This window comes from Cetorhinus maximus, chromosome 12 (genome assembly GCF_964194155.1).
Source record: "Cetorhinus maximus chromosome 12, sCetMax3.hap1.1, whole genome shotgun sequence".
Classification (NCBI taxonomy): domain Eukaryota; kingdom Metazoa; phylum Chordata; class Chondrichthyes; order Lamniformes; family Cetorhinidae; genus Cetorhinus; species Cetorhinus maximus.
In genome coordinates, this window is record NC_135890.1 from 85219443 (window position 1) to 85246059 (window position 26617).

The following is a 26617-nucleotide window of genomic DNA, read 5'->3' on the forward strand; positions in this document are numbered from 1 at the left end:
CAGGAACAGAATCCATACAAACGTCAGCAACAGGCACTTTTATACCATTTGCACACTGGTCCATGTCACAGCGCTCCTCATACTCATCAGAAAAAAACACCTGTAGGAAGTTTGACACCTCGGATCTGGACTTCAACAGGTAAGAGGAGCCGCCGGCTTCTTAATCGCCCGAGCACTGTGATTAAACAGAGTCGGACTACAGTACATAATTTTCTCGGATAAGAGAGGCATTATCAGCTATAACTTGAGATGCTGAGCCTGTTCTTCTCATACTAATGTTGACAATTATATTTCCTTATCGGAGAAACGTGTTTTAAATCAGAAACGTGCAGGTGCTATAAGTTTTTAGTGTGAAAATCTGTGATGGGGAACTTCCAGCCAGTTTCGATATTGATCGCCGTTTGATCATTTTGACCATCAACAGTTATGGACAGAACTCCAAAGACAGTTGGAAAAGAATTTTTTTTAGGGCTGAGTCTGCTAACTAACTTCTGGACAACCTGGTAGCGTGGCATTGAGTCATACTGCGGAAAGTCCCGACTCCATTGAGAGCTGATCTCAGCTGGCCAGTAACAGGGATGATACAATTAGCCTGACCATCTCTGAGCTGATGGCGAGAATCAGCCAGCGTTCCTTTTGATCCGTAGCCAGTCACCCCAGCTGCAACCTGTGTGTGTGTGTGTTTTTTGAGGATACAGGCGTACTGAGTTGTGTGCTCTTCCACCAGTGGAATAGCCCGCCAACTTCCACTCTCTGGGGCCACTTGAGCGACGGAGTGTGCCAGTGCCTGTGGTGTACCATTGCATGAGCCACCTCCTCAGGAGAGGAACAGAATGGGGAGGGAGGGTGGAATAGAGGAGAGGAGAGAATCTTAATTTAAGGTCTTCTGAGTTGTGGGCTATTTACTAATAACTTTTTTTTGCATGCACCACTCTTGAGCTTGGTTAGTTATCAAGCCATCTTGCAACACTTATTCCAGCATTTATGGTGCAATTACACCCTCCCCGGGTTCTTGTCTTCTCTGGAAAGGACTTCAAAGTTAGCAGCATCAAATCAAATGTCATCAGCTTAACTCACGAGTATAGCTTGAAAAGTGGTGTTCCTGTGGCTTCCTCGAAAGAAGTGAGAGTGAAATTACTGAGGAAAGAATGCCATTTGTGGTTACAGATAACTTCAGTTTCATTAAAAGAGTAAGATTTATTTTAGTCAACAATAAAGGCTAGAATGAATTTCTTCTACTACTTTCCAGGTGACAGGTGCAGTAGCTGTCATTCCGCCGACGCAGTGAAGGTCAGAGCGTTGCTCGGGAGTGAAACTCAGCCCCAAACTTGGGGCTGAACAAACCACCGGAATGTGAAGGAGTTGGACTGGAAAATTGCACTGGTTACATTTTACAAGACAGCAGAACAGAATTTAAAAATGCATGCTTTTAAATTTGGATTGTAACATTTGTTATCGCAATTTTATACCAGTTGATGTTACTGCATGTAATTACAAAAGTATGTTTCTTTTTTTAAAAAAAGATCTTAGCATCTTTATGTAAATACATTTATGGCTGATGTTTTTTAGTCTGTTTCATAGAATTGTTGAAAATCAACTTGAAAATTCTAAATAAATGTTTCATAACCAGTATAATCCTCTGCAGCCTCGTTTAAATGACCTTAGATTTGCAATGATCATAAACAAACAATTCTCCAGCCCACAGAAATCAAGTGGCAAAATAACAAGTAGCATAATATTCATTTGCAAAATGTAGGTTGCTGTTGACACAAAACACGCTGGAATGCATTTCCTTTTCTTAGTAAGGTCTTTTTAAAAACATAAGGGTAGAATGTTTTTACCTAACAGCCAATAACACGCGCTGATTTTGAAATATTTACATTGTTAATACTGTCGCACGTGGAGATTGTACACTTGCTTCGCACTAAAAAAAAACAAGGAGCACGATCCCAGCTGTGGCGCAGCTGCATTCACGCACATCCCCGAGCAGTGCTGAAAGACCGACAGCCATGGACCGACTTCACTCGGGCATCAGTACACCTGGAGGTGCGCGGAGGTGCTCCCGTCCTTCCAGTAGCGCAGGGTTTCGACGACAGCGGTTCGGCACATTGGACAGCTCCTCTCTCGGTCGAACCACAGGCAAGCGCACTCGTCGCAGAAGACGTGCTGGGGGAAGCAGAAGAACAAGGGCAAAGAACAGAGCGCGCACTTAAAATTAGTGAGATCCGCGCGTGTGAAGATGCTCGAAACGCCCCAGTAATTGAACGTAAAGTCACACCGATAGTATGTCTGAGCTGTTAGTCGCTCCACACTCGCACAGAAAGCGTGCAGAAGCAATTTAGCCTAAAGAAGGGGGTGGGGCGGATTTACACTTTAGTTACTTTAGTTTCACATTCTAAATCGTTTATCTTTTGATTAGAACTCACAAGGCACCTTGAAAGAATACAACTAAAATCTAAGACTCAACTGCGTGTTCAATTATGTTAACTTCAATGCAGATGGAAATTGTAAGGCTGCACTTGAACAGTTTACGTTGCCCTCTCTATGTGTGATGCAGAAATAAAGTGTTCCTAAACGCATGAATAATGCAGTATTGTATTCTCTTACTCCACAACTGGGTTTCCACCGAATGCATCTTCCAAACACATTGAAGAAAGTCCCATAACATTCCAAGTGTAATCGTTAAAAGACGAGAAATTCAGACCGAAAATGCTGGAAATACTTAGCAAGTCTGGCAGCTTATGTCAAGGGAGAGAAAAAAGTGTTAACATTTCAGGCACGACGTAAGGGTTTTCTCTCTACAGAGGCTGCTAGACCGCAGTATTTCTAGCATTTCCCGATTTTATTTGTTGTTGTTTAACAATGCAGTTCGAATGTTAATGAACTCCACCCCCGCGTTCACAGTATTTTGCTTTTATAACAACGTGCATTTGTGCGGCGCCTTTAACGTAATAATAAGTCCCAATGTGCTTCACAGGAGAGTTATCGAACGACATTTGCCATGGAGTCACAGAAGGAGAAGTTAGGTCTGATGACCAAAAAAAGCTTGCTCAAATAGGTACATTTTGTGGAACGTTTTAAAGGAGGAAAGTGTGGAGGGAATTTCAGAGCTTCACACTTTGGCAACCATCCCTTCAGCTACCAATGGTGGAGGAATTAAAATCGGGGATGCTCAACAGACCGGAGTTGGTAGAGTGCAAAGATTGGGGAGGGGGAGGGGTAGTGCGGCGCTGTTGTGTGGCTGGAAGAGATGAGAGATGGGGGAGCAATGCCACAGAGGGGTCTGAAAACCAGGAAGAGCATTTTAAAAATCAAAGTTGTTGCTTATCCAGGAACCATGCTCTCTAGGTGCCATTCCATTCCTATTGGACTGCTGACCACACAACTTTCTTCCTGACTCCTATGTTATCACCTCTCTCCCAAAAAAAAATCCTAGATCCCTCTGTTCTTGTAAATTTCTGTTCCATATCCAAACTCACTTTCCTCTCCATCGTCCTCCAATGTGTTGTCCTCGCGCAAATCCGGAGCTTTTCCAGAGCTTCATGTTTACTCACTCCAATCAGGAGATTGCCACTGACCCGGTACTGAGGGCTCTTATCAGTCACAACTGGTTTCCTACTTGACAGTGACCCAGCGGGCGATTTCAGATCGATGACATTTCATAGCATTCATCGAGCTGAAATGTTAAGTCTCTTTCACTCTCCACATATGCTGCCTGACCCGCTGAGTGTTTCCAGCATTTATTATATTTTTATTGCACGGAGTCTTGCTTCGAGCTGCATGCATTGCAGCAGCAATCTTGTTCTCACATATCATTTCCACAATTATAATTGGTTAAGTGCATTGCTTCATTCCATTTTTGTCATGTCTCACGCTTCCCAATGCAGTGCCCCGAAGATAAATGTTACTCTTCAGTGTCTTAACAGGGCTGTTGACTAGTAATAGACCAACCAACCCCACGCCCACGACCGCCACCACCCCCCCCTCCCCCCCCCCACAACCCCCCTCCTCCATTTCTAACAATCAGATTGATCGCTTATATTGCATCTGTTGATCGGGTAATTAAAACCATGAAATCTTGCTCAGGGATACTCTCGGTGAGTACTGACAACGCCAGACATTATCATCAATATAGGATTGATTTGAACACACAGGAAAACTCATTTCTGTAACAGCTAAAAACAATCAACTTTGTTTTTTTTGCGCCCCCCCACCCCCACCCCACCCCACCCTTCCCCCTACCTGGCAAATCAACATCACAGGTTCTCGAAATTCTGCCTGGCAGATCGGACAGATATCTCCGGCTTCGCTGCACTGCTGGCTGGTAGCTCGCACGCCACAGCTCTGCCAAAAGAGAAGGCAATTGCAGTGAGAAGCACAGCTTTCATATTGCCGTTTTCCAAAAAAAAAAGACGCAGATTATGCCAATACTAAGGCTTTAGTTTATGAAGCGCCCTGCTTTTGGGTCTCCTATTGTTTTTTTACACTTTCCAATGTGGTGGCAATCTTTGGAGAAAACAGATGTATTTGGGGCGACTGATGATAGGACTGATGAAAGAACCCATTGGTCCCAATAAGAAATTACATCTAAAATCAATACGAAAGTTTCACTTTGTGTAACAGAAGTGCGCCTGACATAATGCTAATTGTGCTGATATAACACCAAGAAGACGCTTTCATAGTTCTGAAGTCAGAGCTGTATAACCTAATTAGAATAGACTCCGCATCCAACCCCGTAACATAAACGCTCCTCTTGAATTGATTACATCAGTAGCTGTAAAATTAACACAGCTTTTAGTCTCAGGCATCAATTATGTTGTAAAGTTCCACTTTTTTTTTGCAAGGATAGTTATTTTGACTTGGCACAGATTTTGCTTCTGGCCCCACTTAAAATTTATTTTCTTCCTCTTCATTATACCCACTACCTTGCAACACTCCCTGTCCTTGTGAAGTCAGAATGCTGACCTGCTCTGAGGCTTTTTGCCAATTCCATTTATCATCTTCCCCCAATTGCTCTGAGAAGAGAGTAGTGATTGTTTTACACGAGTGACTTGCTCGGCCATTTCAGAGGGCAGCAAGGGTCAACCACACAGTGAAAGACTGGGATCTCATGTGGGGCAGATCAGGTCAGGATAGCAGAGGTTTCCTTTCCGTTCATGCCCCAGCTGGGTTTTTAAACCACAATCTGGCATCTTTTCCAGTCGTTGTTATGCTGCCAGTCCTACAAATTATCAGATTTAGTGAATTCAATTTCATAATGAGATTTGGGCTCCTGACCTCCGAGTTACTATTCCAATCTTCGTCCATACCTTGATATTCACTTGACCACGGCTGAGAGCAACATAATAGATCTCATTCCGGGAGAATGTGATTCGCGTTGTCTCGGCTCAAATCAAATTCTCAGGTTTAGGGGAAAGCGCCGCTTACATCTCTTCTGCTTATGCTCAGAACTTTGCCCCTAGCAGATACTTTTTAAATGGTCTGAGTTTATGGGCTGGAATTTCTACGTGCTCAAAGCAGCACCTGTGAATTTGTACAAAGAACAAGGAGGTCAAAGGAACCCACAGACACATTTTAAGGCAGGTATTGCATATAACTGGAGTTATGGTTCATGTGGTGTCAAACCCCAGCAGCGTTAAACTTTCTCAGAGGAGGTCTCACTGCTTGGGGATCAGGTTGGGATCGAACTCTGGAATGGTACTATCATGTTTGCATAAGGTAAATGGCCCCTGTTCCTCCTGCTTTCTCTCTTTAACCATCTTTTCTTGAAGGCAATATGTCATGCTGGATATAATGTACTAGCATTAATAAGGCCTTCACTGCCTTGTTCATTCAGTATGAACAGTGTGTTAGTGGCTTAATAAAATATAGGTGGCATTATAAACACTGAATGCTGTCTACACATATACCATTTCTAGCTGAAGCCACTGGATAGTAATAAAGGTTTCCAGCCAGCTTCCAGCTCCATCCTTACATAGGAATACATAGAATCATAAAACAGCTAGGGCAAAGAAAGAGACCATTCGACCCATCGAGTACATTCTGCAAGAGCAATTTAACTGGTCTCACTCCACTGCCATTTCCCTACAGCCCTGCAATTATTTTTCCTTTGGGTGCTTATCCAATTTTCTTTTGAAAGCTACAATTGAATCTACCTCCACCATGCTCTCAGGCAGTGCATTCCAGATCCTAACCACTTGCTGCATAAAAAAAATGCTTTCCTCATGTCACTTCTGGTTCTTCTGCCAATCACCTTAAATCTGTTTCCTCTGGTTTTTGATTCTTTGGCCAATGGCAATAGTTTCTCTCTATCTAGACCCCCTCTTGATTTTTAACACTTGTACCAAATCACCTCTGAAACTCTTCTTTGAAGAGAACAATCCTAGCTTCATGTAACTGAAGCTCTTCATCCCTGTAAGTATTCTCGTAAATCTTTCTGCACCCACTAGGAAGGATGTGAAGGTTTTATAATGTGCAGTGCCCAGAATTGGACACAATACTTCAACTGACACTGAACCAATGTTTTATAAAGATTCATTGTACATCCTTGCTTTTGTACTCTATGCCTCTATTTATAAAGGCCAGGATCCCATTTAACTATTTTCTCAACTTGCCCTGCCATCTTCAATGATTTATGCACATATACCCCTAGTTCTCCCTGTTCCTGCACCTCCTTTAGAATTGTACTCTTAATTTAAATTGCTTCTTCTCATTCCTCCTACCAAAATGTATCACTTTGCACTTCTGAAGTAAATTTGACCTGACACATGTCCACCCAGTCTACTAACTGGTCAATGTCCTCTTGAAATCTATCACTATCCTCTTCACAATACTTCCAAGTTTTGCGTCATATTTTGCCCTATTTTGTACCAAAGTCTAAGTCGTGATATAAATAAAGAAAAGCAGTGGTCCTAGTACTGATCCCTGGGGAACCTAATTGTATAACTTCCTCTGGTCTGAAAACAACAGTTCACTGCTTCATTGCAAGACCAATTTCTGCAAATATTCCTTAGCTGAGTAGTTAGTAACACTTAAATGTGACAGAGAAACATGGTTGTAAGTACTTTCTAACAGTTTGAACATTTAATCATAAATTAATAATACGCAGAATCAAAACTTTTGACAGTTTTCCCCACAGAATGAGAGTGCTTGTGTGAAGTGAGTGCACACTGTTAAACATGCTTTTATGGATATGTTCCCAACTGCGGAACTTTAGTTTATGCACACCGATCAATGCTCAACTTCAGATCTCAGGTTTTTCTGTAACATAAAATGTTAAATAATTTTAGTGAATCATGTGTTGAAATGCAAAATCTAGTTCAGAATTCATAAAAACAGGTCAAATTTTTTTTTGTTACACATAGGTTTTTTTCTTTATCTTTAGACTCCACTGTGAGTTTGATAAGAGGTTGGGACTGATCACTTGCCACCATGTCCCTGCCAGTGCATCAATTTGATCTCCAGGGGTGTAGCAACAGCAACAAATGAAGTGCCCTTGGATGTTCCTTTCCTTTCTGGAAGGAAATGCCTGGTTTCCACTTAATACTTTTCCCTAAATATAGGTGATGGTGAAGAATGCTTCTATAGGTCAAACACGTTACCTGCGATTTGCACAAGATCTTCAAGGCCTTTCGCAAACCACCTATTCGACCACAGACATCCAAGAACTGCAGCATTTCACAAAGAGAGAACATAGTATTGGTCAAAAGAAAGAAAATCAGATAAATTGTCTAAGATAAGCAGCACCCTAGAAAAAGATAAGTTGCCTTATGCCACAGGGTTTGGGACAATTCATCTGTTTGTTATTTGTAGTAAAATTGTAGACTGGATTATAAAAGGAGATACTTATGGTCTTACTACAAATTTCAAACCGCAGAAGTGTTCTCTAAAAAATGCAGTGAGGCAATACATGTTTCAAATTGCACCTATTGCTCGTAATTCTGTACTTACTTAGTGAGACTATTAGTTGTCCCAAGAAGTTATTTCTGCACAATAGTTACTGTGTTTAAAATCTGGAGAATGCTCAATGGCCTGTATGCAATAAAAGTATTTTTATTCTGATTTCATGTACCATGTTTGTTAATAGAATGAATGCAAATTGAAAATACACCCTTTGTAAACTACAAGAACAAAAAGGGAGGAAATGTTCCTGTAATAAGGAATCTTCTGTTCGCTTCTGATTCTGACCTTGCAGAGACTGTACAGAACAATCAGGGTGCCTTCCAACAAGTAACTATTGGTGGAGTCTCCTCCCATGATGCATTTGTACCACAGCTGGATAGGGGTCAACGATCTCAATAATTGGCTCACTTCTTCTATTAGAAGGTAAAGGGTTCCCTGCAAAAAGAATTTTAGAAGATTTAATTTACTGTGAATAATACAAATTTTATATTTGATTTTAAACCAACCATATACTTCTATTCCAGTGTTATTGTTTACAGTGATAACACTTTGTTCAGAAATGCTTTAAAAGTTTAGTTCATTCTATAGGTTTAAAGTAGAAGACAGGGATGAAATGGAGTATTATATCTTGATATTTGAAAAATATATTCATCACTCCATATTACTCAATTTTTAAAAGTTTCTTTAGTAAGTGCCTAATCCAGCCCCTTCATTTCAGCTGGAATGACAGACCCAATATTGGACCTGTTAAGTCTGTCTGCTGCTCTATTATGGGACTCCTGGAAAACAGCTCAAGCAATATGCGGGCAAGGATCAGTTAGCTCATCCCACTAACATGCAAAGTACCAACCTGGGAATTTATCAGGAATCTACTCTGCTATTTCTTAGATCCAATTATCTCCCCTTCACTTCTTAAGGGGCATAACTTATACTGGGATACAGTTCCACAGCAACCACTGTTGCTGTTTGGGTTATACACATCGTGAGTCCAGGACACTGAACCGAAATCTGGTCCTCACACTACATCCATAAATGCACACTTTCCAGCCAGCTACTAGGGAACAATTAGCGCTAATAATTCCTTAGCAATTTCTCCTTCCAATGAAGGAACTCCAAAGGTACTGTTGCATCCCTGGAGCTGCTTTGGTTGAAGTGAGTGAGTGAGCCAAGAGAGCAAGGACTAGAGATAAAACCTGGAGATTCCGGGTCGGTATAGTTCAGCATCACACCATACCATATGGCATTTTGAAATCCATTGTGCCATCGGGAGAGGATGCATTAACTTCTTGGTAAAAGGTAGTATGTTGAGATTATTTATTTTTAATTGCCAGAGTGCTGATGATGGGCAGAACTGGCAGTTCTCACCCAACAATACTCACTAATGAGCAATATTCCTTTAATACTAACATTTAACCAATTTCTACACAATAATAGGTAAAACTTTTTTACCCCAGATTTTTATTCTGTAATTAAAAGTGAGTGGGGGAGTACAAGCAACATCCCTTAAACAAAAACAGACAAAAGTAATAATGCCTTGAAAGTAACATTTTCACAGCTGCATTTCCAAAGGTAATTTAAGTGACTGTATGTGGCTATGTAAACTATGAACATTTATTTAATTTTAGTAACTCCTGATTTTTTCAAGTTGAAGGTGGCCAAAGTAGGAAAATGGACAGTTTCCATCCAATTTTAGAACAAAGCACTCCCAGGTCAGGCACAGATGGCTTGATGCAGGATTAAAGTTCCTCTTTGTACTGCCCCAACAACAAACCTTCATCCGGCATCAGAGGTATGCCCCCTACTGCATCAATATAACAATTTGTATTTCAAAGATCAGTCATCCTTCACTTCTGTACATTTCCCATTTAGTGCCAATTCATGGAGAATTGTTCAATGCTCATTGTTCAAAGCTCTGATATCATAACTACGGGGAATTGAATTGAGTGCCCAAAGTCACTTCAATTAGAACTCTTACAGCTAGATTTTTTCAGTCCAATAGGCTGGTCTGAATTCAAACTTGTCTCCCATTTATGCAATAGACAGCCTTCAACTACCTTTCTTTATACAGATGGTCTGCTCCTGTGACAGTTTGCTTTATTCAGATAACTTTTTTTTTAAAAATGGAGATAAAACAAATAACTTTTACTTTTAAAAAGTGTAATAATTTTTAATGGCAGTGAAGCCAAAGGGAAGCTTTAAATTGATCTGGTTGTCATTCACTTTAGTCAGCATCACTAATATAAAAATAGGATTATAGTGAGAACCTTCTTTTTTTCGATAAAATAACAAGTCCCATATTATTTAACCTGTAGCTTTAGTTCTATTTCATAGTCCATAATGATTTTAATAACAATCTTCTGTATCTAAAATGAAAACCTGTGTAGAAAATAGAAACGTAACTAATTGACTATTGGAGACAAATACCACCAATACAAAAGAAAAGTTCCAAATGCTATAGATCTGGAAGAAAATTTTGAAAATATATAGCAGGTGCACCATAGTCTAAATCTGAAGAGAGGTTAATGTTGTTCTGACAAGGAGAAATTAACTTGTCACAGCACCCAGTGAATGCCGCAAATCACAATTGCACCACTGTGATTTTGACCTGTCCCTCTTAATACTTGGTTACCTCACTGCCTTCAGCAGTTTGATCACTCAATATCATCCAATGCCTATTTTTCATGCTCCATTTTGAATGAATGACAAGCTTCCATTCATATAGTGTCTTTCACATTCTCAGAATGACCCAAAGAGCTCCATTTACAATGAAATACTTTTGACATGTAGTCCCTATTATAATGCAGACAAATGCAGCAGCCAATTTGCACATAGTGAGGTCTGACAAACAGCAGGAAGTTAAATGACAAGATAATCCTTTATTGAGCAATATTAGTTGAGGAATAAGTATTGGTTAACACATTGGGAGAACACCCCTGCTCTTCTTTGAATAATGCCACCTAAGAGGACAGACATCACCTTGATTCAACATCTCATTGAAAATTGGCATCTCTGATAGTTTTCCCTCAGTACAGCATTGAAGTTCCAGCCTAGATTATGTGTTCAAGACTCTGGAATGGGGTTTGAACCTACAACCTTCTACTCAGAGAGGGCTCCATTAAGCCACGTCTGACATATTCACAACAGTATCTCGGTTAAATCCTTATCTATCTGAACACAAACTAGTCCGTTTCCCCAAATGATTTCCCAATTATGTCAAGCCCCAGTGTTCCATCCTTGCTCCCGCCATATTTATCAACTACACGTGGCCGCCCACCACCCCCACCCCCGAGTGCCATCGTCCTCAAGAAAAGGACCAATTACCACGTGTACCAACAACATCCAACTCGAATCTTCCCAGCCAACCACCAGAGAGAGCAAGGATGGTGCCTTGCTATCAAACTGTCCATTTAATGCCAAGTCCTGAGCAAGCTGAAATTTCCTTCAGCTCAAAATCAAAACAAAATTTTCCACTCCTGCCCCTACCTCTCCCCTTTGTGAATGAAATCCTCATGCAAGCTGTTTTAACAAAAGAATTATTTCTCAGATGTGCACCTCACCAGCCTCCCCTCTATCATCTGCAGTGTAGTCAACAGACTGTTCTATTTCTCTGCTCCTTGGAACTCTCTCTGAAAGCCATTTAGCATTGATACCTTTCCCCTTTCCTTCAAAGGCTTCTTTAAAAACCTATTTGTTTGACTGCATTCTGTTCTCCCTCACCTTTAATTCTTCCCACCTCCAAGTCACCAATCCCATTATAAAGCACTCAGATGTACTTCAGAGTATTTGGCACTGTAAGAATGCAAGCTGTTTGTGTCTTATCTCTTTCAGATACTGTCATAAGCTCTGTAGAGACCAGCAGTTTTTTCATTTATATCCCAATTAATGTCATGATTCTTAACAACTGATTTTTTTTCCCCAAATCTAAAAGGGGAAATTAAGTTTCCCTAATCTGACTGCTTCAATGCTGCAAGTGAAATATTTACAGGTATAAACACAAATTGCACCAAGGGCAGCTGCATCACAACAGTTGGCATGGAAACCTTGTGAAGATAGCATGATGTCACTGCAACAGGAATAAAAAGTCACCTGTTTGCCTTCCAAAGTCCATGAGTCAAGTTTGACACAGTCACATTCACGTGTCATCCTTCTCCCCCACGTCTGGTGCTGTAGGATAGGCTCTATGCTGGAACACCCAATAAAACAGCACAGATATCTCATGGGTCTTGGGGATGAGATCATATAACAAGCTGTCACTCTAATCTTTTGTGCTTTGAACAATTATAATCATTCATAGCTTTGGCATTTTTGTGATCTCATATCTCTGGGGAATTGAGTGATGTCAGTTCTGCAGCAGGCAGCCAGTACAGTTTGTGTTTCTGGTTTGTGCAGCTGACAGCTTGGGACAAATATATAACAGCAATCGTTTTAGTCCTATCATCTCCACTGGCCCATGGGCCCATTAATCTGACAAAAAATTTGCGCAGTGAGAATTTTACTTTAGAGAATGGAATATTAGAACCACTTCTTCATTTAAGGAGTACCCTGACACAAAACAGGATTGAAGCAAAAACAATCCACTAAAACCCAGCCAGTTACATAAGACTAGGTTTTGTTGACATGACTCAAATGACTCATTCTACTTCCAGGTGAAATGCTTGATTCAGACTTGACAAATGCTAGGAAAAACAACCTCAGTAGTTTTGTTTAAAAATAATATTGTTGCTACAATTAGTCTCTACATCCTTGAGCTTGGAGAGGGGGAAAAAAAAAACTGGCCTGGATTCCCCACTCCTGATTACTATCCAGTGACCCCTGCTGGATAGTGTGTGTGGATGACAGGTGCAGACAGGATCTGCTTTGGCTGTGATGGGCCTGACAGTTGAGCTTGCTGGCAATCACTGTCCAGCCTCAAACATGAAGAATGGCCACTTGGGCAAAGGATGGAATGCCTGCCAGCACCCCCTGAAACCATATTCCAATATAATTAACTGTCCTTGGAGTGGAGGGCTAAATCAGAGAGGAAGCTGGACAAAGAAATAAAAAATACAATACTTTTGCTGAATAGCATTGTAATTATTACAGAATTTACAGGCAAAAAAATAGGCCATTCGGCCCAACTGGGCTATATAGGCTTTTATGCTTCGCATGAACCCCTTTTATCCTATTTAATCTAACATAATGAGTTTATCCTTCTATTGCTTTCTCCCCATGTAATTATCTAATGTCCCCTTAAATGAATCATGACCCTTTAAAATTAAATTTGAAAGTATTTTTTTGTTTAATGTGTGGAGTGATGATATCATGAAGGCAAATCGAGTTGGATCCGTCTTTAAGCACTGTGGTGTAAGGGAGTTAAAATTAATGTGGACTATACAATTAAGACCAGGGTTCTCCCAATTAATGGGTTGATCTCTGCTAACTGTAGCTCCTCCAAGCAAAATCCCTTAACGATGTAATCAACACTTACGGTTTAAACATATATACAGAAAAATTTAAATAAATGCTAAAGTTGAAATAAAGGCCATTGACAAGCTGACATTTTTTTAAAAAAAGTTTCAGATGGTGATACTCACTCCCAGACATACAAGTACTTCTGCATAGTTGATCTAACGGACTTTCTGAAACAGAACTTCTGTTTATACATCCCTTCACTTCCAATGGAAGCAGTTCTGTCATACATAGCATCGGTGCTGGACTCTCCTAGTTTATGCCATGTGGCACGTTCAGTAATAATTAAACAATGCATATCCTGAACAGTTGTGCATGCATTGGGGTTTCTCATAAACAACTGCTGTAAAGTTATATTTGCACTCTGATGTAAGGTCATCAACCTAAAACATGAACTCTGGTTTTCTCTCCACAGATACTGCTAGACCTGCTGAACATTTCCAGCATCGCAGTAGTTCACTTTTGCTTTCCCATTCTTGTCATGGACTCAAAGATATCAATATAAACTTAGTTTGGGCAGAATCAAAATAGTGGACTCAATTGAAGTGCAGTTGGTAGGGGTTGCTTACGTTGTTGCCTGCAGCAATTTGCTGCAGGAGTTACCCAGTGAACTTACAGGGGAGGGTTGGCAGTGTCTAAAACAGTAAAACAAGACTGGACTTGTTATGCTGAAAGTGTTTATTCAATACTACAATTGTCTTCAGAACCAATCCTGTAAGGTTATGAGGCTTTCAATGCAAAGAAACACATCTGTGAAATGATGTTCAGTGCCAAATTCCTTAAATCCACACATTAAAGGTATATTTTGACTTTTGAGAGTTAGTATAAACTGGGTGGTAATGAATCAGAAGTCCGTTTTACATCTCTCCAGATTTGCATTTCCAATGCAATAATTCAGATCAACAAAGCTCAAAAAAAGCTTAGTTTATCAATATATGTAAAATTGTTTGGGATTAGGATTTAAATTAATTGCCAATATTATTTACAAATATATGTACATTTTAAACTTTTGTTTTCAACTTTTCTTACCAATAGATTAAGGCAGCAAATGTAAAGAGATGGTTATCAAAGGTGGCAGCAATGCAGGCTGCATCAGATATTATATATTGTTTCCTAGCCAGTACTACAAACATATTTTATGGCATTTTGAAGTACAGAGGAACCTATAATCCATCACTTGTGGATGATAGAAATTGTGACTTTCTAAATTTTACCTTACACATATACAACATCTTAGACATGAGAATGATGACAGCTGCAATATAAACACATCAAAATGGAGAACTGTGAATTTATTCTTGAAGAAAAGAATAAAAATAGCAAAAGGAAGTGTGGAATAAAGATTCTCCCTCAAAGATATTCTTCTATGTGCAAAATGGGGGTTCCCTACATCATAGGTGAATTTCCATTATAAATTTATAGGGAAAGCATTCCAGTTGTTAAAATTAGATTATTTAGCTGCAAATCAGACTTACAAAATGTTGGGAAAATTATTTCAGGTAACAAAATATTAAAAAAAAACTTACAATGCAAATGATACCCACATTATCTGATATACACCCTTTTAAGCATTGAAACAGAGGAGGCCAAAGGGAGAGTTAGTTTAAGTATATTAAATTGACGAGCCTCGATATAGTGGTCCCTATTTCACTTAGGTCCCTATTTCACATAGCAGAGAGGCCAATAACAAGCAGTTGGACAGGTTATAGGTTCAAAGTAATTGGTAGAAGGATTAGAGGGGAGTTGAGGTGCAAGGTTTCCACCCATTTGGGAGTCTGAAACTCACTGCTCGAATGGGTCGTAGAGGAAGATACCCTTGTTACATTTAAAAAGTACATGGACATGCACTTGAAGTGCTGTAATCCATAAGGCTACACACCAAGAGCTGGAAAATGGGATTAGGCTGGATGGCTCTTTCTCGACCGGCACCAACATGGCAGGCCAAATGGCCTCCTCCTGTGCTGTAAATTTCTATGATTCCACGCTCCTTCTTCTGCACCCCCCCCTTTTGTTTCTGTATATAATGTTGAGTCAGCTGCTTTCACATTCTGATACCAAGTCTGACACTCCAGCACAGGATGGAGGGAGTTATGCATTGTGGGGAGGTGGGGGGGGGTTGTCTTTTGGATAAACTGTTAACCAAGGCCCCAGCTGCACTTCCAGGTGGATGTAAAAGACCCCAAGGCATTATGTGAAAAAGAGCAGGGGAATTCTCTTGGTGTCCTGACCAATATTTATCCTTTAACTGACATCACTAAAACATATTATCCAGTCATTATTGCATTCTTGACTATCGAACATTGCTGCGCACAAACTGACTGCTGCATTTCCTATATTACAAAAGTGACTACACATTAAAAAGTACTTAACTGAATATAAAGTGCTTTGGAAAGACTTGAGGTTATGAAAGGCTACATGCAAGTCTTTCTTTTGATTCTTTATACAGCATTGAAGAGTATTAGTGGTGACGCCAGTTTAGCCATAGCTTAAATTCTTCAGTTTATCATTCAAGATATAAATTTCTACAAAGTGTAGGTTCAAAACTTAAAATCACAACCAAAATGTGTGCAGAGAAAGTTTGCTAATTAAATACTTATATTTAATGCTACTGAATAAACACAAATAATGGATTTGTCAATTTCTTCACGATGAAACAATTTCTCCCTGGATTTAATAGTAAAAAAGTAATTGTTTGTAATAATGTTTTTGAAAAAAACATTGGCACCCAATGGTTTTCCTTCGAATTGGGAAGATCATTTTTACACATTTTCCCAGGATAGTACTGAAAAAATTCTTCATTCACCCTCTGTTTCCAGCAAGAACTCTTCGCTTTCCCCCCCACCTCATGTTACTAACATCCATTCACGTAAAAAGTGGCTTAGATGGTGACCTTAAAATGTGTAAGAATTAATTGTTTTGTTCAGAATTAATTTTAAACCATCAAGTGTTGAGGCTGGGGAATTACTTTTACAATAAAACTTCTCAACAATGAGGCTATTGTGGTACCTTTCCCTGGAATAGCCCTGTAAATAAAAAAAAAGTACCTTTTAATATCTTATGGAATGTTTCCAGTTGCAATAAAACATTTCACTGCTCTACTTAAAACAAGATTAAACATAGTGTGTTCAGAAAGAAAGCTCAGGAATTACGAAAGAACGACAACAATGGAGTTTGCCGCTCATAACTACAAGAATAGGGTGAGAGAATTTACTCATTGTAACTGCTAAGGCCCCAAATTCTGGAATTCCTTCCCTAAATCCTTTGCCTCACTACCTCCTTTAAGACACTCTTTAAAACCTCTCTCTTTAACTAAAGTTCCTGTCCTAATATCTCCAACAATGGTTTGGTGTAAAAGTTTATTTGATGACACTCCTGTGAAGCGCCTTGGGGTGTTTCAGCATGTTACGGATGCTACACAAAATGCAAGTTGTTGTTGTTCTGACTGAAAGACATGGTCTATGATTTGAAACTACCAGAGGGCCTTGGAGAAGTTCTTTGTGCAAAGGCACAGTGCTAAACCTAACAGTGGCTATTTTCTTTAGTTTGCACAAAAAAATTAAATGTGTAAACTGATTAGCAAGACCAACAGAAAGCAACACACAACATTCCCTCCGAGTTTACTACCACTCTGAATCTGTTCCCATGCTAAAATGAATTTACAAAAAATAGACACAATCTTGATTTTGTTGCAGGAACATCAAGGGAAACTTGTGCATAATTTCATGGGGAAAAGAGGCTAATGAAGAAAACTGAATTCAGATCTTACATTTAGACCTGCCAGTTAATTGGATGGCAAAAGGGCAAGATTTCCAAGTATCACCATAGCACTGACAGAAGTAAATGTGTGGCCGAGATTGATACAGGGGTGAAAGGACAAGCAGCTAACCCATCCAAGAGAACAAATTTACATTCCCCATGACAGCATCCAAAAATTATTTCACAATATTTGCTGCCGCTATCCAACTGAAAGTCTTATTCCTAGTGTTGATCACTCTTTGTGTGAATTCTCTGTATTTGGAATGTCCCCAATACTTGCAGCCTGCATCTTTTTGCCTCGTCCTTTATGACCCGATTTACTTTTGGTGTAGGCTAGAGCCTGATATCTATTCACTATCGTACCATCCTCAGTAACATCTCTAATCCTTTGCTGCAACGTATTTCTAACTTCGTCCATCAACAACAATTTGTATTGATGTGGTATTCTTAATGTAGTGAAGTATCCCAAGGGTCTTCACAGGAGAATTATCAAACAAAGTTTGACATCAAATCACATAAGGAGATATTAGGGCAGAGGAGCAAAGGCTTGGTCAAAGAGGCAAGTTTCAAAGAGCATCTTAAAAGGATGAAAGAGAGGGAGAGAGAGGTTTAGGAAGAGAATTCCAGGGCTTATGGCTTTGGCAGCTGAAGGCATGGCCACCAATGATGGAGTTATAAAATCTGGGATGCACAGAATTGGAGGAGCAAAGGGATCTTGGAGGTTGTTGGACTGGAGGAGGTTACAGAGATAGGGAGCTATAGAGGGATTTAAAAACAAGGGGCAGAATTTTCTGAGCCAGCTGGCACCGGGTATGATAGGTGGCGTGCACGGAAAATATAGTGGGACCTGCTTCACGATGGCATGCGTCTCTGAGATGACCCTGATTATGGAGCGCAAGCGAGCTGCCCTCAGCCAGTCAGGAGGCTATGTGAAGATCTGTGAAGTGTCCTCACTGCACGTTGTCATTATCCTCCTGCGATCGAGCGACTATTAGGGCCTCCACTGCATCTCCATGACAGGAGCATTCCCTCAGAGGGTATTAGCGCTGAGATAAGCCAGGCTGGAGTCAAACATTCACAACTGCAATATGAGGATCTATGGGGATACCTCACAGCATGGTCATCACCCTCCACAAATCTAGCAGATATGAGGACCTCCTGAGCGCACCTGCCTCGTCTAGCCAGTGCGAAAGCCTCATCCCCATCATCATCATCACCGAGCAACCCCACCCTCATCCTCATCGGAGATGTGCAGCTCCTCCATCTCCTACTCAGCCAGCTCCTCTCCCCGCTGCAACGCCAGGGTGCAAAGGGCGCTGCAGACAATGATGACGATGCGTGACACCCTCTGTGGACTGTATTGCAGGGCTCGACCAGACAGGTCCAGGCACTGGAACAGCATCTTCAGCATCCCGATGGTCCGCTCCACCAAGTTGCAAGCTGTTACATGATCCTCATCATAGCGTCGCTCTGCTGCACTGAGGCCGCCACGCGGGTGTCATCAACCATGGCCTTTGTGGCTAGCTCTTATTCACAAGGAGCCAACCCTGAAACCTCTGTGGACCCTAGAAGACTTCAGGGATCTGTGAGCAACTCAGGGGGTAGGTGTTGATGTGTGATAGGTTTGACAGTGTGTGTGTTGGGAGTGATGAAAAGAGTGATTTTTCCTGGCGGAACGGAGGATATCATTCATCCTTTTGCGGCCCTTGGTGGCTGTCCTCCTCAGCAGAGTGTTTGCGCTGACCACCGCTGCCACAGCCCCCCAAGCTGGGTTGGTGACTTTGCCGCCCATCCTGTGGCCAGAGCAGGGGTAGAGGACATCTCAGCGGCCACTACGGCATCCAGCAGTCGCTCGAGGGACCCACTGTTGAAGCAGGGGGCTGCAATCTTTTTTCTTTTGCTGGCCATGTCTCCCGGGCAGCAGTGGTGAGCTGGTGGCAATGAGTGCTTTGCTGGCGGCTGCCTTTTAAAGATGGCGGCCGGCGTGATGCAACAATGGGGTGATGGCGGGCGGGTGAATGAGAGCCTACTCGCAATGGAAATGGCGTATTTTGCGGGAGTGAATAAATAATGAGGCCGGCTCGGGACAGTACGGTGTGAAAACCCGCCATTTTTGTCAGAGGGTAGGACTCCATTTTACCCACCCACTACCACACTTAGTGCAATTCTGGGAAATTTCCAGCCTAGGATGAGAATTTTAAAACTGAGCCAATGCTCAACCGGGAGCCAAAGTAGGTCAGCAAAAATAGGGCCCATGGGTGAATGGGACTTGGTACGTGTTAGGATATGGGCAGCAGGATTTTGGATGAGCTTAAGTTTACGAAAGGTTGAAGGTATTCCTATTTGCTTAACTCCCTCAGTACACTTGCTGACCTTGTGCCTCGCAATATCATTCTCAGCTCCCAAGGACACATCAGCATGAAGATAGTTCATCAGGATGGAGGCCCATGCTTCTGTTCAGCCAGGAATCAAAAATATCCGGGTAGAAAGGTGTGCAAAAGCAAAATCAGAATGAAGTGGGACATAATCTTCATTAGGAGGCACCACTATTGAAGACCAGCAATTTGTATATTCCTAACTCATCCCATATCTAGTTTGCCCACTTCATTGATTTCCAATGTCTCATTTATTAAGTCCAGCACGTCAGCATACCTTCCATAATCACCCTCCTTTCCACATGGTTTGCTAATTCCCCTTTTATCTACCCTCTTTGTTCCTGTACCCTTCTCTCCAAAAACGCCCTTCAACTTAATCAACAGATATTAGTATATCTGTTAATAGGTAGGATTGATAGAGAAGTGATGTAGAAAATGAACATTTGCTTTACATGCTCTGAAGTTGGCCCTAGATGAAGAGGCACTCCCAGTTTTGCCTTATGTTCTGCCTCTTAAGCATTTAGCTTTTATAAAAAGTTAAAGTGATTGGAGGTCAAGTGGACATTTCATTTAGTAACCTGTATGAAACAATACTGTCTAGCATAACATGAATTTGCATAATCATGCCACAAAATCTTTGAAGGTAACTAAAGCCAGAGCAAACAGAAGCAACAGAAACTGAGGCAAGAAAGTTATCTCCCAACAGCAGCTTATAGTCATGAAAGGTCTTTCAATCCAAATAATGACATCATACTTCACAGACTGAAATGCATAAACCACACACTCTGTCCTTCTAATGTGATTTCAGTAAATGCTAGGAAAACAGGAGTTGGGGGCGGGGGTGGAGGGTGTCAAGTGACCTAACTTTAAGGGTGACATCTGGGAGAAATTTATTGCAATTTAAACAGTCATTCAGACAATTCGACAAGGGCACGAACTGTGAAAGGAGCACAATTTATCTTCAGCAGTGGTTAAATTGTTCATCTATCTGATGCTTTCTTCTTGTACTTTAATCTGTTTAATACAGAAAAGGTTAACAAAACCATGGAATCCATCCAAACTCATTCCTTTTCTCATGTAAAATGGCGGCTTTATTTAAGTAATGAAAAGCTGCTGCATTCAGTTACAGTGATCACATATAATGTGTACAGGTTGATGCAAATCCAGCTGAGATTTGTCTTGCATGTGCTGAGATACATTAAAATCTGAACACTATAGTTAGCCATCATTCTCTGTTTGTGACACTGCACAAAAGGCAGCTTTTTAGAGACTTGTTTGTATAATTGTTGCGTGTGTACCAGCTGTCATGTTGCTTTCCCTAATATACAGGTAAAACATTAAATGTATACAACAATAATAAACATTTTAAAATAATCAACAATTGGGGGTGGGGGGAAAGAGAGGGGAGGGGCAGGAAGCTACCATAAAGCCTACAGGTAAATTAATCACAATCTAATCCCAATAGCAAAACATTTCCATCATACATGCCTTCCTTGTTCAAGTGCTTTGACATGTGCTGCTCAATTCCATCGCTGTAAATTTTAATGCCCCTTCCAAAACTGATTTTTGATATTTCTCACATGTTAAAGGTCAGTGCTCCTTGATGGCTCTTTTGGGGTCTCTGTGGATGTGTGAAACATCACAGAGTGTCACTTTGTTGCAGGCATGATGATAATGCGCTCAGTATTTTCCTGTTCTCTTCCCCGACTCTCAAAATACCCCTATGGCAGCTGCTTCCAGTAGCAGCAACTACTCTCCCCATTCTTGGGTCTACGATCTTCCTCTCACTGACTGACCTCATATTCATGGGCCTTAATGTCTGGCCTCAATATCAGATCTTAGGCTATTCTGCTCTCAGTTTGCTGCTTCCCAAATCTAATGCTACACCACTTTCAATGCCTTTTTATATTCACACAAACTTCAGAGATCATGGTCAAGAGAAAAAGCCATTGGCCAAACAGCCAAAAGTATCAGGTAAAATCCCACAGTTGTTATTGAAATGACAGGCAAATAAGAATATTGATTTTAAAAAAAAGTCTCTTTATGCATTTATAAGGGTGTAACCATCCCTGCTTTCACCAATGAAATATTTATAAAATGAAAGGTTACCATTCATCATATTTTCTGAAACTGAGATATATTGACTATCAAGTAGAAAAAGGACAGTCATAATAACATAATATTAAAGGGCCCTTCCCAACCAGTGAGTAGCACCATGGGATATCTATTGGTTAGCAGGACATTAAACATAAGCACCAGAAATCACCATATCATCATCAAAGAGCTGCACAGAGAACAATGACACGTTAACTGCATAGGAACAGGGGGAGGCCATTTAGCCCCTCGCCCCTGCTCTGCCATTCAATGAAATCATGGCTGATCTGCACTCCATCTTCATATCCCCTTCTTATCCCCGTATCCCTTAATACATTGGCAGAACAAAAAAATCCAGAAGTCTTCTTTTTAAAATTAACAATAGATCCAGCATCAATTGCCATTTACGGAGGACGGAGTTCCATATTTCTACCACACCTCATCTGGTAAAATGTTTCCCAATTTCACTCCCTAAAGGTTTAGCTCTAACTTTTAGACTACACTTCCTAGTCCTAGACTACGCAATCATTAGAACTAGTTTCTTCCAATCAACTCTATCTGTTTCCCTTAATATCTTGAAACCTTCAATCAGGTCACCCTCAAGCTTCTAAATTCCAAGCAATACAACCGTAGAAGCTAAATCCTTGCAGTTCAGGTATCATTTTAGTAAATCTATGCTGCACTTCCTCCAAAACCAATATATCCTTTCTGAGGGTTGGTGCCCAGAACTGCTCACAGTACTCCAGGTGTGGCTTTGTATCACCCAGACCTCCCTGTCACTTGCCATTTTAACACTCCACCCTGCTCTCTTGCCCACATGTCTGTCCTTGGCTTGCTGCATTGTTCCAGTGAAGCTCAATGCAAACTGGAGGAACAGCACCTCATCTTCCGACTAGGCACTTTACAGCCTTCCGGATTGAATATTGAGTTCAACAATTTTAGATCTTGAACTCCCTCCTCGATCCCCACCCCCTTTACGTTTCTTCCCCCTCCTTTTTGTTTTTTCCAATAATTTATATATATTTTTCTTTTCCTACCTATTTCCATTATTTTTAAATCTATACTTTTTACGCCCTTTTAGTCTTATTTCACCCCACCCCCACTAGAGCTATCTGTACCTTGCTTGTCCTGCTATCCATTCTTAATTAGCATATTCTTTTAGATATCACCACCTTCAACACCTCTTTGTTCTTTTATCTGTGACATATTTTGGTTATCTCCTCCTATCACTGCATGCTTGTCCCAACAACCTCCCCCCCACCCCCATTAAACCAGCTTATATTTCACCCCTCTCCTCCTATTTGTACTTAGTTCTGTTGAAGGGTCATGAGGACTCGAAACGTCAACTGTACTCTTCTCCGCCGATGCTGCCAGACCTGCTGAGTTTTTCCAGGTATTTTTTATTTTTTGTTGTGGCTTTGTATAGCTGAAGCATGAACTGCAAATGGACAGCTACAATATCCAGGCATTATTTTGTCTAGAATCATGCTCTGCAGTCAAAATGCTCCATCCATGTTCAAGAAAGAAGCTCAGAGATAAAAACGTAAATGCATTGACAGACAAATTAAACAAAAGGAACAGAAGAGGAGCAGCAACTGAGTAATGACACTGAAGGACTTCCTGTAAGGCCTTGATTGTCTTCGATAACCGTTATTAAAAAAGGGAAGAACATAACAAGTTCTGAATTGATCTAGAGTGGGAGGAAAACAGAGGTACGACTATTTTGTGTTGAAGTATAAAAAGGGAATTGCGAACACAGTTGTGCTCAATTGATGAGCAAAATACAATGAAAGGGTTAGACTATGATACTACCTGATGGGCATATTTCAAATGTCAGACTGATTCAGGAGGAAGAGAAATAGATAGTTACAATGAACTTGCACAGGTAGTGGTTCCAATTCATATTTACACTGAAGTCACAGAGTATATCCAAAGTCAGGTTGTGCACTAACTCCAGATTAGCACTACAAAATTTACTCATTCGTGCACAACAAACCACTTTGTGCATGTGCTACTGCTGTGGTGTAAATCTACCTTGAGAGAAAGAATGACTGCACGGGAGTCTTACAAGAGCCTGAAATGCAATATAACTCATTTAAGCTCTCTTGATGCTATCCTTGTTATAGCTGAGTACAGAAAAAGAGAATCTGGTACTGATATTCGTCTCCATAGCTTCCAGGACAGAAGAAGAAAAGGAAGGAAAGACCCATTGCATGAAGGGACCGACTCTTTAATGTTGTCCAAGGATTTTGTGGGATTCCTCAGAGAGGTAGACCTGCATCTACAATGGATGAAGGACAGCCATGGAAATCAGACTGCATTCTTGCCCTTTCCACTTCAATTTCCTCCAGGATGAATGAAAGGGTACCCATTTTGAGAAACTGTCTAAAGAACCTGGCGAGGGGTCTTCTGCCTGGGACCTGACAGATCAGGGATCCTGTGGGAGGCCAGGAATGTCGAGTAGCAAGACAAGGGAAGCAGGAGAAGAAAAGTCCTACCTTCATTTTGTAAAGAACCTATCTTTTTATTTCTGTTGGACTGCGGATTAAAATTATAATGATTGTCGTTTGAAAGATATGTCCACTGGAACAGTGTGAGGGATATATACAATGTTTCTGTCCTGGAACATAGTGTGCCATGAAAGACAGGATGGTGCTGAGGAGGAGTCTGGTCTAATGGGGAACTGCCTGGCAACAACATTTTAATTGGCTCCTGACCAGGTGACCAGGCTTTGTGTGAGAGCAGTGCAGCAGGATAACTTCTAGCCTGAAAGGAACAAGCCTTAAAACTCTGTCTCCTGTGTGTGTAAGATTCCAGTAATTCTACAATAATAGCTAGCTGGCTTTTTTTCTCTCATATTTCTATAACCTGCTCTCTCTTTGAAAACCCCTGTCAAGAGGAAAAAGGGAAAATTACTGTTGGAGACATTGAAAGGCAAGTGCTTAACCAGTGAACTAAAGATTGAAAGTGCTGGAAGATCACCTTGTGTCATCAACAAAGAACTGAAAGGAATTCGTGAGGCATCGATCAAAATCAGCCCATCGAATTCTGTACTCTGGAATTGGTGCTATTGAACTGTTTTATCCCATCCTTAAAATCCATGTTTTTGTGTGTCTTATACGTCGTGTGTGTGTGTGTGTGTGTGCGCGCGTGTGTGTGTATAGGGGTTTAAGAAGGGGTAGAATTTAGGTTATAGAGTTAGAAATGAGCAGTTCATATTTCTTTTTTTTCATTAAAGACAATTTGTTCAATAAAGTTATTTACTTATCAAGTTTACAAACCTGGTGCTTGCATTCCGTTAACCTAAATTAAATAATTAGGTGGGTTGATCAAACTTTTTCACATTTGTCATGGCTCCAGGAGCAGTGGGGCTTGATATTGCACTATCCCCAGTGAGTCACGACAATTTGCAACCTCCCTACAGATCTTTCGGGCCGAAAACCTGCTCTCCAACAGCAGCCAGAAGGCCATAAAACTAATGGCCAGTCCTGTCTCTTAGGCTTGCCGCTGCACTTTTATTTCCATCGCAAGGTCTGAGCAGAGGCTGGACCGGCGCCAGTGGATTTCCAGAGGCCTGGAAAGGCATGTTTTAGGCATGCAGCACCTGTCTAATACCTGGGCAAAGAAGGACAAACCAGCTAAATAACACACCCAAAGCTACAAAATTTTTGTTCACCACACAGCAATTTTTACATATCTTTTAAGAATGTGATCAGAGGAAAACTCAAATACAAATCATCTGGAATAAAATAAACATCGTTTGTGGTATCCTTTAATTAAAAAAATCTTCACTAGCATAATGCGGTTTAAAAACTATAGTTTGTGTTCCAGAAGCTATAATTTTTCTTTGAATAGCTATCCTGCACTTATGTAAAAATATAACCCACAAATAATGATGATAAATCTTTTTGTATGAGCAGCAGACAAGGAAATAGAGCAATTCAAATAATTTTCCTTTGAGTGATTGTACAATCCATGTGCACCAAACTCAGGCTTCACAGGGATTTTGACTTGATTTTATATTGAAGCTTTCTGCCCATAAAAAGCATTTGAAGTTGGATGGTCACTATAGACTACATCAGCAGCAGTCATTCCCTGTTGGAAGGGAGCTCGGAAAGAAGGAAAAGGAAAGAAAGAAAGAAAGAAAGAAAGAAAGAAAGAAAGAAAGACTCGCACTTGGATAGCGCCATTCACAACCACTGGATGTCTCAAAGCCCCTTACAGTCAATGAAGTACTTCTGAAGTGTAATCACTGGTGTAATGTAGGAGAGCAGTGCATTCACCACAGGACATTCTCTTATACTTATTTAACATAATACACACTGCTTTGAATCCACTGTTTGGAAAATGATAGCATTCATAATGGTATTATAAGTACGTCACTGTAAAACAATAATCAGTAACATAGAAACAAATTCAGGAAAAGCTAGGCCACATACCCTTGACTTGAAAGCTAAGATGATTCTGGGCAGAACGAGGACCAAACACTTGAAACCAATTGTAATGTATTTCAGCACAAAGTCCGTGATTCCTGCAATCCAAAGCAAATCAAAGAAATCCTTGCTTTCCACACTAGTCTTCAGAAATATCAAACTGAGGAGAAAGGAAGAGACAAGAATATAAGTAAAATACTTGATTTATGTACTGAAATGACCATTAAATTTAATCATCTAGATAACGTAGCAGCATAAAGGCAAAGCAGCAAGTAAACCTACACCATGTAATAGATATGCCTAACAGACTGATGTACTGGTAATACAACGGCCAGATTTTGCAGTTGTAATGATGACAAAACTGCCAGCGTTCACATCATTATAACAGTGAAATTGGCAGCAAATTCTGGAGTCAGCACATGAACAGTTAACTGTGGAAATCCAGATGTTTCCATTGCAGCGATTCCCTGCCTGTCCCTCTGCAGGATATGTTGTTGAAGTCCCCACAAATGGCAATTAATTAGAAATCCCTGAAGGGACGAGAACTTCATCTTTTACGCTTTAATAACACTGTTAAAACCCCCTGGAAAAGCTATACCTTGTTAATGA

General features: G+C 40.7%; 1 protein-coding gene across 4 annotated transcripts in view; it reads right to left on the minus strand.

Moving 5' to 3' along the window:
* Positions 1–900: 900 nt before the first annotated feature.
* The window catches only part of rnft2 (ring finger protein, transmembrane 2), a 50035-nt gene continuing 24318 nt past the window's right edge, over positions 901–26617 (minus strand). For 2 of the 4 annotated variants that reach the window (XM_078554031.1, XM_078554033.1), the window contains exons 6-10: positions 26015–26168; positions 8188–8337; positions 7602–7667; positions 4243–4344; positions 902–2166 (exon numbers count right to left, since the gene is read on the minus strand). In XM_078554031.1, the coding sequence (XP_078410157.1) occupies positions 2032–2166; positions 4243–4344; positions 7602–7667; positions 8188–8337; positions 26015–26168 (607 nt within the window). In that variant the 3' untranslated portion in view covers positions 902–2031. Of the gene's footprint in view, positions 2167–4242; positions 4345–6033; positions 7261–7601; positions 7668–8187; positions 8338–26014; positions 26169–26617 lie in introns of those variants that run through there. The other 2 variants (XM_078554032.1, XM_078554034.1) reach the window with 2 other exon arrangements.